Consider the following 14,513-nt stretch of genomic DNA (forward strand, 5'->3'; position numbering starts at 1 on the left):
ACGCAAGAGGGAAGAGATATGGGAACATATGTATATGTATAGCTGATTCACTTTGTTATAAAGCAGAAACTAACACACCATTGTAAAGCAATCATACTCCAATAAAGATGTTTAAAAAAAAAGAATTAGAGATCTTTTTTCTTACCTATTTAAATTTTTTACAATAATTTCTTTTACTTGCTCCTTATTGCTCATGTAAAGGTGAAAGTCAGACATTAAAGAAATCTTGGACAAAATTAATCCTTGATTTTTATTATTTTCATTTAAATATTATATCTTTTTTCACTTTGGGGTTGCTCTTGATGCTAGATGAACAAGGATTTTGAAGTTAATTCTCATTCAGTTTTGTGGATGCTTTTAGATGATTTTAGATTTAGGGTTAAAGTTAGGATTTAGGATCTTAACATTTTATTCTGCTATTTGTGTTTTATTTAGATCCAGTACTTCCCTATTTATTTTTTGACTACAGAGGATAATAAACTGAATATTGTAAACGTAATAATGAAAAAAATCGTTATATCTGCAGTTTTACTTGTAGAATCTTTCTGAATTGTGGAACTAGTCTTAAGGCCTGTTGATTCAAATTGAGAATTGATTATAAAAAGACTGTGTGTAATTTGGGAGTTTCTAAGGAGAGTCTAATAAATAGTACCTTCTTTTTTACTTTGGTTCTGAATCAATTGAGAAAGAGAGAAGTGGCAGATGTGGGCCAAAGTATCAACTTTACTACTGATAAAAATTAATTTGGAAGATATGGCTTGGTGGGAGAGCCAAATGGATGCATTAATTGAACCACAAACCTGACAGATTTGTACACTCACTTATTGCAGTGCCAATCCAGTGAAGAGGCTGAGTAGGTACCTCCTCCTCAGGGTCCCTACCTAGATCCCAAGAAAGGAAGGGTGAGGATGAGCCCAAAATATACAGTATATTCCTCCCAATCAGATAAGTCATTTCATAAATGGGTGTGTTAGTTTCCTGAGGCTTTTGTTACAAATTCCCACAAACTTGGTGGCATAAAACAACAGAAATTTATTCTTTCACAGTTCTGTGGGACAGAAGTCTAAAATCAAGGTGTCAGCAGGGTTGGTTCCTTTCAGAGGCTCTGAAGGAGAGTCTGTTTCATACCCCTCGCATAGCTTCCAGTAGCTGTGGGCAGTCTTTGGTGTTCCTTGGCTTGTAGATGTGTAACTCCAATTTCTGCCCCCATTTTTTTCTTCCCATGGCCTTTATACCCAGCGTCTTTGTGTTTATTTCCCCTTCTCTTCTAAAGAAGCTCATCATTGTATTTCTCCTAATCCAGGATCATCTCATCTTTAGATACTGATCTTAATTAGGTATGCCAAGTCCCTTTTCACAAATAGGGTTATGTTTACAGGTTCCAGGTAGACATATATCTTTTGGCAGGACCACTATTTAATACACTAAAAGGGATGGAGAGGCCAGGAGTTGGAGTAGTTAAATAAGTAAACTTGTTGCTTGCTAGGAAACATCAAGATCTGGGAGCAGGTGTTCCTCCCTAGCATTCCTAGCTTTTTGTTCTCATGGTCAACCGGTTGTAGGAGATCAGCAAAGATGGTCCTGTTCCCCCTCTGTGATTGCGTTGTTGGCATTATCTTCAATTTGTGTTTCTTTGGCAGAATCTTTTAAAGCCACTTGTCCATTTTGTGATCATTAATAGTTAAAACTAGGTAATATCTGTATATCCATTTAACTGCACACAAATAAATGTCAGTTTGTCACAATACATTGAAAGCAAACAAACCAGTGAAGGTGCCATGTCAACACCCTTGAGATGTAGATTTCCCCAAATTCTATAAAGATGCCTTGTTACCTGTATGTCATATGGACTGAATGAGAGTGTCTTTGTTGCTCTGATTATGAAGTATTAGGAACATTTAATTTCTTTCTTACTAAGAATTAAATAGAAACAGTTGTTTTCCTCCCACACTTCAACGGATGTGCACTCCCTAGTATCATTGTGGAACACATAAGTCTAGATCACCACTGATTGTCTAATAGAACTTTTTGCAGTGATGCAGGACAGTCTGTATATGTGTTGTGCAGATATTGTACACTCAAAATGTGACCAGTGTGACTGAAGAATTGAATTTTTTATTTCACTCAGTTTTAATTAATTTAAATGTAAATTTAAATAGTTATATGTGGTTAGTAAAGCAAAGGCTAAATATTTGTCAGTGTCTAGGCTAAAAATATTGGGAGTAGTAGAATATAGAGAATGATGAACATTATAAGAACCGTTAACATGCCTCTGGTTTAATTTAAATGTCTTTATTTTAATGGCATTAGCAAAAGTAAAAGAAAAAGTTTATCCTGAATTAGTAGCTTATCTACATTTGTTAAAGGTTTTAGACTTATTTCAACTTAGAATTTTTTTTCATACTTGAAAATTAGATGTAAGTTTCGTATCTTTTCTCTAATTATATTCTCTAGGGCTAAATTTATAACAAAATTACTGCTTTTCAGGAAAGATACTGGTAAATATGAAGTGGAAATTTGTCAACCTGGGAACATGCTTACTCAAGAAATTGTGTAAATGTTATTTCACATTTCTCTTTGCTGAAAATATAAATTAAACTAATGCATACAGAAAGATTTTACTTAAAAAGCTATAACAAAAAGCTTTTTTTTCTTTGTAAGTATGATACTACTTAATGGATATATTATTTTATAATGTAGAAAGTGTTACTTTATGTTAAATTTATTTTTCAGACACGTAAGCAGATTTTGCTCTCATTCCCCAGTTATACCATAAGTGTTTTATTATATAAAAACTTTTAACTTAATATTCAATAGCTAGTTAGCCCATCAATTTTCTTTTTGTCTTTGATTAAAATATGGCTAGATAGGATGTTTATTCTCCTTACTGCCAATGAATAACAACATAGCATTAAACTCATTTAAAAAGGAAATGTGACAATAAGTCAAGTATAGTTCACACTTCTTAGATTTTATATGGTTTAAATTTTGGAATATGTTTGTTTTTTTTTTTTTTAATACCAGAAGAAGGTGTACTTTAAACTTGATGTTTTTGAGCAGAAAACATTCCTTTCAACTACTACTGTAAAGTTGATGTCCCTTAAAAAATTACCAAGTTCTTTAATTCTAGAATGTCTGTTAATGTACATGGGTGGAACGGGGGGTATATGTGAACAATTTAGAGCACATAAGACTGAAAACATCTTTTAATATACCTTTAATTCAGAAATGTAACTTTTTCCCTGAAGTTTTTTCCTGTTATTTTCTGAAAATGAATTCAGAATTATATTTAAAAAATTCTTCAGGAGACTTTTTTGAAGTTTTATCTTTAAATACAAAAGAAAAAAAAAACCTACCCTGATGTATATAACAGTTTAAATTTTGAACTTATTTAATTGAATTATCATTATAAATAATAAAGTAAGGAAAAGAGAAACATTTTAAGTGAAAACAAAGCTATGGCTAAAAGTGCTATTTATTCCTTTGTATTTTGACAGCTTGAAGGTCCATGTGTTTTGCAAATTCAAAAAATTCGCAATGTTGCTGCACCAAAGGATAATGAAGAATCTCAGGCTGCCCCAAGAATGCTGCGTTTGCAGATGACTGATGGTCATATAAGTTGTACAGCAGTAGAATTTAGTTACATGTCAAAAATAAGGTAATTGGCACTTTATGGTGTACATTTGTTATAAGTGTTTAAAGGTACTGTTCACATTGGATTTTGTTTTTAAGACCTTTGAAAAGAAGGAATGAACTCTTAAGTGCATGTTACAGTTTTTCAGAATAAATTAAAGAGTTTGTATTTTTACTTTATCTGTAAAGAAAAATAGTTTAAAATGGAGTTAGTTGCTCCTTACTTTTAAAGTTAATAATTAAAAACAGAAATTTAAGGTGTTCTTACATGGAACGTAAGCTTTTCAATTTTATCACTAAATTTTAGGTCATTAAAATTTTTTCAGAACAAAAATTTCTTTAAATATGTCACAGTTTCTTCCTTGACAGTTAGTTGTATCCATTATACTGTTTAGCAGTCTAGACATGGTACCCTGATAGCAGATGAGTGAAAAGTTACACTTGGAGGAGCATAGGTGATTCGCATTGTGGTATGTGGGAGGAGATGTGGTAGGTTGAGGCCTTGTATGCCATGTTCAATGATTTCTTTTTTTCTTCCTTCAACTAGTGTCTGCCTTTAGTGAGGGAGGCTCCTTCCTTAGAAGATATATTTATTCGTCTAAAATGTTGATTTTCATATACAAAGGGGCGTATATTGACTTTGTGATTATGTTGTCTTTTTTTTTGAAGAGTAGAAAGAGTCCTACTTTTATGGAGAAACTTCCATAAAAGGAAACGCAGCCTTTCCTCCTTTGACAAATTTAATCAGATCCCCTCCAAGGGAGTTCACAGATGCCTGAGAAGAAAGACTTGCCATATAATGGCTCATTCTCTCATTTTACTGCTGTATATTTCTCTGAGGTAAATGAAAACACAGGATCAACCCAGAGAGGAGGGTCCCTTATGCTGTTTTCTTTTGTTGAATTTATTACAGTTGAAAAAAAAAATGTTGCTACTTTCTCATTCACTCATCATTGAAGTAGCATGTCTACTTTTGGTGCTGTAAAAACAACAGCTTACAGAAGTGTTCTCACATATGAACAATTTGGGAGACCATTTTCAAAATAAGTTAGATTATTGGTTATCTTAGAAGGAAGGTAGAAGAACTCACTAGAGAGGATAAACCAGGAACTGGTGTAGAGTGTGTTTTCTCTACTGGACATTGCATTTCTCTGGGGTGCTTCTTTCCATTCATCTATCCTACCTCCAGCCCCACTTCTCACTGTATTTTTGTTTTTGTTCTGTTTTTTGTTTTTGTTTTTAATTTCAATGAAGAGAGAATAAAGGAACTTTGGAGTGTGAATAAAGTATTTATTAAGCTACAGTATGCTCTCTGAGTAAGAGTTATTTATGGCCCTGAAGGTGATGTAATAAAAATTATATTAAAATTTTAGCACCTATTTATTCTTTTGTGGGAATAGAACTGTAATTTAATTTGGTGAATAGAACTCTTTATCAATTATCTTAATGAAATTGTATGTCCAACTTCAAGTAATTCACCATGTTTTCCTTCTTAACCTGTTAGAGAAAGAATTTGGGAAAGGTACAGTTATTTTACATAAAAAATTAGCTCATTATCTGCTTTCAGATTAGCTTTTAGTTTTAAAAATCACAATTTAAATGCCCTTGTAATTTGCTTGCTATTTTTTAAGGTCTTTTGTAGTTTCTTATGTTGCTAATTTGTGTTTTTTACATTTTCATTTCATTTCCAATTTACTAATGTGTTAGAAATTATTGGCGAAAAATGGTTTTAAAGAACACATATTGGTCTTATATAAATGATGTAATTCATTAATAATTTCTTTAGAGGTAAAGAGTATAGAAGCCTGGTACCCTTGGTGCTTAGTTTTTTTATTTGTCCCTAAATGATGACTATAGAGTTAGAAAATCTGTATCTGCTGATTACCTGGAATTGGGAAAAACTTCACTTAGTGTAAGTGTATTCAGTTGTTGCTGATCTTGAAGTTTGATAGACATTGTGGTAAGTTGCCTACATTTACCACCACACAGCTCTCTACTTAAGAGTTAGGTTAGGCAAGGCTGTCCATGACCATTTGTTTTCTAAGTTATATAGGATGACTAAGAATGATTAAGCTTGGAGTCCTGAGAATAATTTTTACCAGATAATGTCTTACTCCATATAGGCTCTTTGAAATCTTAAAAATAGGCATATTCTATTTCTTCTTGTTAATAACTGTTTTATCAACCGTCTTTCTTAAAAATAGACCAGAGATACCAGTGCTTTCATTGATTTGCTATTGCACTTATCGGCACATGGTGAATTTTATAAGCTTTTAAAAATGTGACAATGTAGGGGGCTTCCCTGGTGGCGCAGTGGTTGAGAGTCCGCCTGCCGATGCAGGGGACGCGGGTTCATGCCCCGGTCCGGGAGGATCCCACATGCCGCGGAGCAGCTGGGCCTGTGAGCCATGGCCACTGGGCCTGCACGTCCGGAGCCTGTGCTCTGCGGCGGGAGAGGCCACAGCAGTGAGAGGCCCGTGTACCGCAAAAAAAAAAAAATTTGAGAATGTGAAGTCTTTCAGCATGATTTTCTAATTTATCCCAAGTGTTTTAGGACTATCTTTATTCCTATTTGGAGGTCTTTACCCCTTGCTGTATGTGCAAAGAGATGCAGTGGGGCTTGGTATATGTGCTTTTACTTTAGAATAAACCTATGTGATGAAATGGTTTTCTTCCACTGTTTCCTTTATTAAAAGATTGATAGGAGGTGTTTTCTCTGGTGTTTGTAAAAGGGGTCATGGTGTTATAATGTTTGCCCCACGTCTGATAATGTTAACCTATTATGAAAAAATACTTTTGAAGTCAGTATGCTTTAGAGTAAATAACTCTCATTTGATCTTTAACTGGATAGTTAACCAAAAAGAGCATTGTTTCATGTGGATTACAGTAACTCACATAGGTGTTCAATGTCTAAGATTATTACTGGTTTGATATCTCTTCTGTATTGAAATTTAATTTTATAATATAGTATATCTTTGCAATAATGCACAAAGCTCAGAGGGGGGGTAAAAAGGGCAAATCTTACATTTATACAACATGGCATGGTTGAGAAAGTACTTTCATATCTTTTACTCTATTTATCTTTACCATAAGTTTGTGAGCTGTGATTTTTATTATCCAGATTTTTTTATTTGTTGGTTTGTTTGTTTACTGACTTACTTATTTTCTATTTATTTATTTATTTTGGCTGCTCCGGGTCTAGTTGCTGCACGCGGGATCGTCGTTGCAGCATGCAGGATCCTTAGTTGCAGCATGCAAACTCTTAGTTGCGACATGCATACGGGATCTAGTTCCCCGACCAGGGATCAAATGCAGGGATCCCCCTGCATTGGGAGCACCGAGTCTTACCCACTGGACCACTGAGGGGGAAGTCCCTATCCATATTTTTTTACATGTAGAAAAAAATTAAGGTAGAAAACGACAGTCTTGTACCTGGTCTTCTGACTTCCTCCCTGATGACCTATTCACACTATATAACCAGTCACCTGAAAAATAGTTTTCACATTAGTGCATTTTGAAGAATTTTACCAGGTCACAGTATAAGACTGAATTCCAGTTTGGGGAAGGAGCTTAAATGTGTTTTAACTCTTTTTTTCTCTTTGCTTTAGCCTGAACACACCACCTGGAACTAAAGTTAAGCTTTCAGGCGTTGTGGACATAAAAAATGGATTCCTGCTCTTGAATGATTCTAACACCACAGTTCTTGGCGGTGAAGTAGAACACCTTATTGAGAAATGGGAGTTACAGAGAGTAAGTGTAAACTAAGAATGGTTTGAACTTTTAAAACACTACACTCTTTTTATTGTATTCTCTGTTTTAAGGGATCTTTCTATAATGGCTAGTAAAATTAGTTCTTTATGCCAGAGTTGAATAGAATGGAACACAGTGATCTTTACAGAAACTATCTACCTTTGTTTAACCATATTGTTCTTCTAAAACAGATGTCATTTTCAGTATTTGTTACATTTTGTTACATATTTTAAAGGCCATTCTTTACTGGGGAGTTTTCAAAACTGCCAAGATACCAGTTGTAAGATATGTGTAATGTATCTGTATATAATTCTTTCTTCAGAAAACAAGTGTTTGTGCATATATATGAATAATGTATGTGTATTTGTCTTATTTACACACACACACACACACACACACACACACACACACACACACACACAGATACAAGTGAAAGCAAATTAGAATTTCACTATAATGAAAGGGTTCTTGTTGCATTTGTCTTCCTAGTCACATTAGTTGATGTTTTCACCATTTATGTTAACAGTATCTTTATCCTCCTAGTCATCTAGGTTATCTAGTAATTGTCCTTCTACTTTGCTTCTAGCCACCAGTTTTATTGATCCTCTGCAGTCAGATCTCTTGTCAATCCCTTGCTCTCAGGTTCCATTGCCATTATTGTAGTTTAAGTCTCTGGCCTGGACTACTTGCAGCCTTTTAACTGGTTCCACCATATACCCTTTCTCCATCTTCTAACTTATTGTACTTCGGCCAGATTATCTTCAACATAATTCAGATCATGCTACACCCTGCTTTTATTTCACATACCTTAATCTGGGATTCAGGTCATTTATAATTTAGCCCTAGTTCCAGCTTACCTTTTCAACTTTCTTAATTTTTTCGCATAGGTTTTGTTTTAGCTAAATGGAACTACTTACTCTTTCTTTGATTCTCTAAGCTTTCCTCAGTTGCACTTTTGAAAAAGAAAAAAGATTTTCCCACTTTTAAGACATTCATCTTAGTTTCTCTCTCATCCCCATGCTTTTAGATTCAAAACAAGTGCTCGTTTTTTTCACAAAATGAAATAATTGCTCCTTTATTGAATTCTTAGAATACTTTATTCATTGTATTAAGAAGTATATTACTTTTTATCTAGCACTAAAATTATATTTATTTCTTATCTCCTTTGATTGTAAGCTTTTTGAGGTCAGAATTCTTGTCTGTGTTATCTTTATTCAATTCTAGAAATATTTGTTGAACAGTGTGTAGGTCTTGAGCTGGGTGCCTGTATCTGTATATCATGTAATTCACCTAGCAGTCTTGTAAGAGAGTGTTATGTCCATATGGATCAGAAAATAGGCTTTAAGAACCGTTAAACTTATTTTATGATTAGACCACTAATAGGTCTAAGCCTTGGATCTGAGCCTTCCTGGATCTCCAAAGTGGTGGCCCTGAGTCTTATATGTAATAAACATCATAATAACTAATAGTGAAATAAATGAATTACAAGCACATAGAGCTAATTACTCTTTGAGATAGAATTCATGTTTTTGTGCTGCTCTCAGATCTTGTCTGTTGTCTAAAGTGAGTCAAGGGGCCTAGCAATATTTCAAGCTTTTGGTATTTTAAGATAAATTACTCTTTTCTATCTTCTAAGTTTGAAAGTGCCTCTGTTTGGGATGTAAATATATAAGGAAATTTAGGCACATTTTTTATTCCTTAGTACTCATTCCTTATGATACTAATGTGCTACACTTTGGGCTGCTGTGAAATATAAGATACTATTATATACTATATAAGATACTATGAAATATAAGATAATATTCCATAACTGCATTGTTTGATTGAAAATGTTGCACAAGCAAGTAAATCAGAAGTGGTTTGATAGTTTTATATAAATAGCCAAGTTTATGAACTTAGAATTTCCTGGAGAAATCCCACCCATTTCATGTGATCTTTTCCTTTCACAAATTAATATATTGTATTTTTATTATCATTAGAGATTTTTAAAAGTGTGTTAAGATGTTGTCAAGTCAGACCAACATATTATACATAATTTTTACAACCCAGCCAGAACTACCTTACTAATTGTAAAGTCAGTCAGACATTCCTAGGAACTTCCTCACCTCCAGCACACACACATACACACACACAAACACATACATGGATCAGTAGTACTTTGACAGTTATTCTTGTAATGTTTTATTATATATTTTTGCACTTTGTTTCCTGAAAGCCATGCTAGTATTTCTTGTTAGGGGGCAGTAAAAATTTACATGAAAAAGAGTTTAAAAACATCTTAATATGATAATAGTTCTCTTTGGTTTTATAGTTTTTTTGATTTTGGTAACTATAATGTTGTAGAAATCATGGAGAGTTCAAATTACTTGAGCATCTGGCAGGTGAAACACATAGAAATCAAATGTACACATAGAAATAATAAACCATAGAGTTAATTTTGGAAGTAATGGGGTCCTAGGCATTCTTGCAAAATAAATAGAGGGGGAAGAGAACATTGGATAGTATTTAAAGCATGTGTAGGTGTTGTAGTTGTAGCAAGTTGGATATAGACAGGTGACAAAAAGAAAAACTCAAACCTCAAAGTATGATAAAGATAGGTTTTGGAGAGTTCTGTAGCAGATATAATTTGTAAAGTAATGTAGTTCTATAACATTTTAGTGCTCCGCCCCTCACCTCCTATGACAGATAATTTTTTAAAAATTTTTTCTGTTTTTAAAAACTGTAAAGTATACATAACAAAGTTTAACATTTTAATCATTTTTAAGTGTAAAATTAAGTGGCATTAAGTACATCCTTATTGTTATACAACCAACCCCCTCCCTCCAGAATTTTTTATCTTCTCAAATTGAAACTCTGTACCAATTAAACAATAACTTCCCATCCCCCCCTCCCAATCTCTGGCCACCTTGTACTCCAGCTATCTCATAATGGTATAGTCATATAGTATTCGCCCTTTTGTTTCTGGCTTATTTCACTTAGCATAATGTCTTCAAGGTTCATCCATGTTGTAGCATGTGTCAGAATTTACTAACCTTTTAAGGCTGAATGATATTCCGTTGTATGTAAATGCCACATTTTGTTCATTCATCCACTAATGGACATTAGGGTTCTTTCCACCTTTTGGCTATTGTGAATAAAGGTGTTATGAACATGGGTGTACAAATATCTGCTTGAGTTCCTGCTTTCAGTTCTTTTGAGTTTATACTCAGAAGTAGGATTGCTGGATTGCATAGTAATTCTGTTTAATATTTTGAGTAACTGCTATATTGTTTTCCACAGTAGCTGCACCATTTTATGTTCCCATCTGCAATGCTTAAGTGATCCAATTTCTTGAAATCCCTGCCAACCCTTGTTATTTCATGTTTTTTGGATAATAACCATCCTAATAAGTGTGAAGTGGAATATCATTGTGGTTTTGATTTGCATTTCCCTAGTGCGTAGTGATGTTTAGCATCTTTTCATATGTTTACTGGCTGTTTGTATATCTTCTTTGGAGAAATGTGTATTTAAGTCCTTTGTCTATTTTAAATTTTGTTGTTGTTGTTGTGTGAGTTTTTGATTTATTCTGGTTATCAATTCCTTATCTGATATATGATTTGCAAATATTTTTCACATTCCATTGGTTGCCTTTTCACTCTGTTGGTAGTGTCCTTTGATGCAAAAGCATTTTAAATTTTATTGAAGTTCAGTTTTACCTGTTTTTTTTCTTTTGTTGCCTATGTTTTTGGTGTCATATCCAAGAAATTGCAAACTCCCAATGTCATGAAGCTTTTTCTCTATGTTTTCTTGCTGAAGTTTTATGGGTTTAGCTCTTTGGCTCTTAAATTTAGGTCTTTGATCCATTTTGAATTAATTTTTGTACATGGTTTAAGACCTTTGCATATCCAGTTTTTGGATATCCAGTTTTCCCACCACCATTTGTTGAAGAGAATCTCCTTCCCCTATTGAATGACCTTATCTCCCTCATCAAAAATCATTTAACCATATTTTTTTTCTTTATTTTATTTCTTTATTTCTTTATTCTATTAGTCTGTCTTAATGCCAGTACTGTTTTGACTACTGTAACTTTGTAGTAAGTTTGTAATCAAGAAGTATGAGCTTTTTTCAGGATTATTTTGACTATTCAGGGTCCCTTGAGATCCCATATGAATTTTAGGATGGATTTTTCTGTCTCTGCAAAAAGCATTCTTAGGATTTTGATAGGAATTGCATTGACTCTCTAGATCTGTTTGAGTAGTATTGCCATCTTAACAGTATTAAATCTTCAAACTCATGACCATGTGATGTCTTTTCATTTATTGGTGTCTAATTTCCTTTAGCAATCTTTTGTTGTTTTCATTGTATAGATCTTCTTCTTTGTGTAATTTTATCCCTAAGTATTTTATTCTTTTTTATTCTAGTATAAATGGAAGCTTATAACTTGAAGTTGCTTTTTGCTTAGCCTAGTTCTCAGCAGTGACTTAAGGGAATTCCTATACAGGTTTCTGGAGCTTCATTTCTGTACAGGCCTCTCTTTTTCAAAACTCTGCCCCAGAGCTTCCAGTTATTTCAGCCTGGCTTGAGCTGTGAGACATTTTCTCAACTCAGAACTGTGTGCTGTCTGTCTGCATTATGCCTCCAAGCAGAAAGGCAGAGTTCACCTGTTTGTTTGTTTTTTTCTCTTTCTCTTTGGGATTACAGTCCTGTGCTACTTCTTGCCCTATGTCTTAAAACAGTTGTTTCCTACATGTTGTCCAGATTACTAGTTGTAGAGGGAGATTAAGTCTTGTCTCTTACACAGTCATAGGATGGGAAGTAGAAATCCTGTAATATGCTTTTAATTATATACTGTGTATTGAGAGATGGTATTATTGGCAGCTTATGTGAGCTTTTAAGGAAGTCATGGCATAAACTGAAATGATTTATTGCTCTTTGAATGGTCTTTTTCTTTAATCTAAATTAAAACTGGGGAAAGGACCCCTAGATAAGTTTATGCATTTGCTGTTTTTTCTTAAACTAGGTTAACATCTTAAATACAGCTTATCAAGAAATGTGATATTCATATACAGTTTAAATTGTTCTTTGATTAATTAACTGAATATTACTGTTGTCTTTAGTCTTAGTTTTTTTATATAACTTATACAAAATATATAGTATTCCTTTTATAATGCAGGGACTCTAGAGTAGGTGTAAGGTACATATGGTAATTTTTTAACTTATTTTTCACCATTTAAAATATTTTAAACGTAACATTTTCTATAACAATAATCATTAAAAATGCACAAAAAACTTCAGAGTCGAGAAGGTGTATTAAGTGACAACCAGTGCTTAACAGATATATGTTAACACCTCAAAGATAAAACAGATAGGAGGACTAGATGGGTGAAAAGATTCCTTATGGCATTTTTTTTTTAACATCTTCATTGGAGTATAATTGCTTTACAATGGTGTGTTAGTTTTTGCTTTATAACAAAGGGAATCAGCTATACATATACATCTATCCCCATATCTCTTCCCTCTTGAGTCTCTCTCCCTCCCACCCTCCCTATCCTACCCCTCTAGGTGGTCACAAAGCACCAAGCTGATCTCCCTGGGCTATGCGGCTGCTTCCAACTAGCTATCGGTTTTACATTTGGTAGTGAATATATGTCCATGCCACGCTCTCACTTTGTTCCAGCTTACCCTTCCCCCTCCCCGTGTCCTCAAGTCCATTCTCTAGTAGGTCTGCATCATTATTCCCATCCTGCCCCTAGGTTCTTCATGACCATTTTTTTTTCTTTATATTCCATATATATGTGTTAGCATATGGTATTTGTTTTTCTCTTTCTGACTTACTTCACGCTGTATGACAGACTCCAGGTCCATCCACCTCACTATAACTCAACAAATAACTCAATTTCGATTTCTTTTTATGGCTGAGTAATATTCCATTGTGTATATGTGCCACATCTTCTTTATCCATTCATCTTTCAGTGGACACTTAGGTTGCTTCCATGTCCTGGCTATTTTAAATAGAGCTGCAGTGAACACTGTGGTACGTGACTCTTTTTGAATTATGCTTTTCTCAGGGTATATGCCCAGTAGTGGGATTGCTGGGTCGTATGGTAGTTCTATTTGTAGTTTTTTAAGGAACCTCCATACTGTTCTCCATAGTGGCTGTATCAATTTACATTCTCACCAACAGTGCCAGAGGATTCCCTTTTCTCCACACCCTCTCCAGGATTTATTGTTTATAGATTTTTTGATGATGGGTATTCTGACTGGTGTGAGATGGTATCTCATTGTAGTTTTGATTTGCATTTCTCTAATGATTAATGATGTTGAGCATTCTTTCATGTGTTTGTTGGCAACCTGTATATCTTCTTTGGAGGAATGTCTATTTAGGTCTTCTGCCCATTTTTGGATTGGGTTGTTTGTTTTTTGATATTGAGCTACATGAACTACTTGTAAATTTTGGAGATTAATCGTTTGTCAGTTGCTTCATTTGCAAATATCTTCTCCCATTTAGAGGGTTCTCTTTTATCTTGTTTATGGTTTCCTTTGCTGTGCAAAAGCTTTTAAGTTTCACTAGGTTCCATTTGTTTATTTTTCTTTTAATTTCCATTTCTCTAGGAGGTGGGTCAAAAAGGATCTTGCTGTGAATTATGTCATAGAGTGTTCTGCCTATGTTTTCCTCTAAGAGTTTGATAGTGTCTGGCCTTACATTTAGATCTTTAATCCATTTTGAATATATTTTTGTGTATGGTGTTAGGGAGTCTTCTAGTTTCATTCTTTTACATGTAACTGTCCAGTTTTCCCAGCACCACTCATTGAAGAGACTGTCTTTTTTCCTCTGTATATTCTTACCTCCTTTATCAAGAATAAGGTGACCATATGTGTGCGGGTTTATCTCTGGGCTTTCTATCCTGTTCCCTTGATGTATATTTCTGTTTTTGTGCCAGTACCATACTGTCTTGATTACTGCAGCTTTGTAGTATAGTCTGAAGTCAGGGAGTGTGATTCCTCCAGTGCCATTTTCCTTTCTCAAGATTGCTTTAGCTATTTGGGGTCTTTTGTGTTTCCATACAAATTGTGAAATGTTTTGTCCTAGTTCTGTGAAAAATGCCAGTAGTAGTTTGATAGGGATTGCATTGAATCTGTAGATTACTTTG

General features: G+C 34.1%; 1 protein-coding gene across 1 annotated transcript in view; it reads left to right on the forward strand.

Moving 5' to 3' along the window:
- The window catches only part of TDRD3 (tudor domain containing 3), a 198,325-nt gene that overhangs the window by 105,273 nt on the left and 78,539 nt on the right, over positions 1-14,513 (forward strand). The window contains exons 4-5 of the mRNA XM_082859705.1: positions 3,498-3,658; positions 7,242-7,383. Of these exons, the coding sequence (XP_082715831.1) occupies positions 3,498-3,658; positions 7,242-7,383 (303 nt within the window). The remainder of the gene's footprint in view (positions 1-3,497; positions 3,659-7,241; positions 7,384-14,513) is intronic.

The sequence above is a fragment of the Leucopleurus acutus genome (assembly GCF_964270905.1).
Source record: "Leucopleurus acutus genome assembly, chromosome: 18".
NCBI classification, from domain to species: Eukaryota; Metazoa; Chordata; class Mammalia; order Artiodactyla; family Delphinidae; genus Leucopleurus; species Leucopleurus acutus.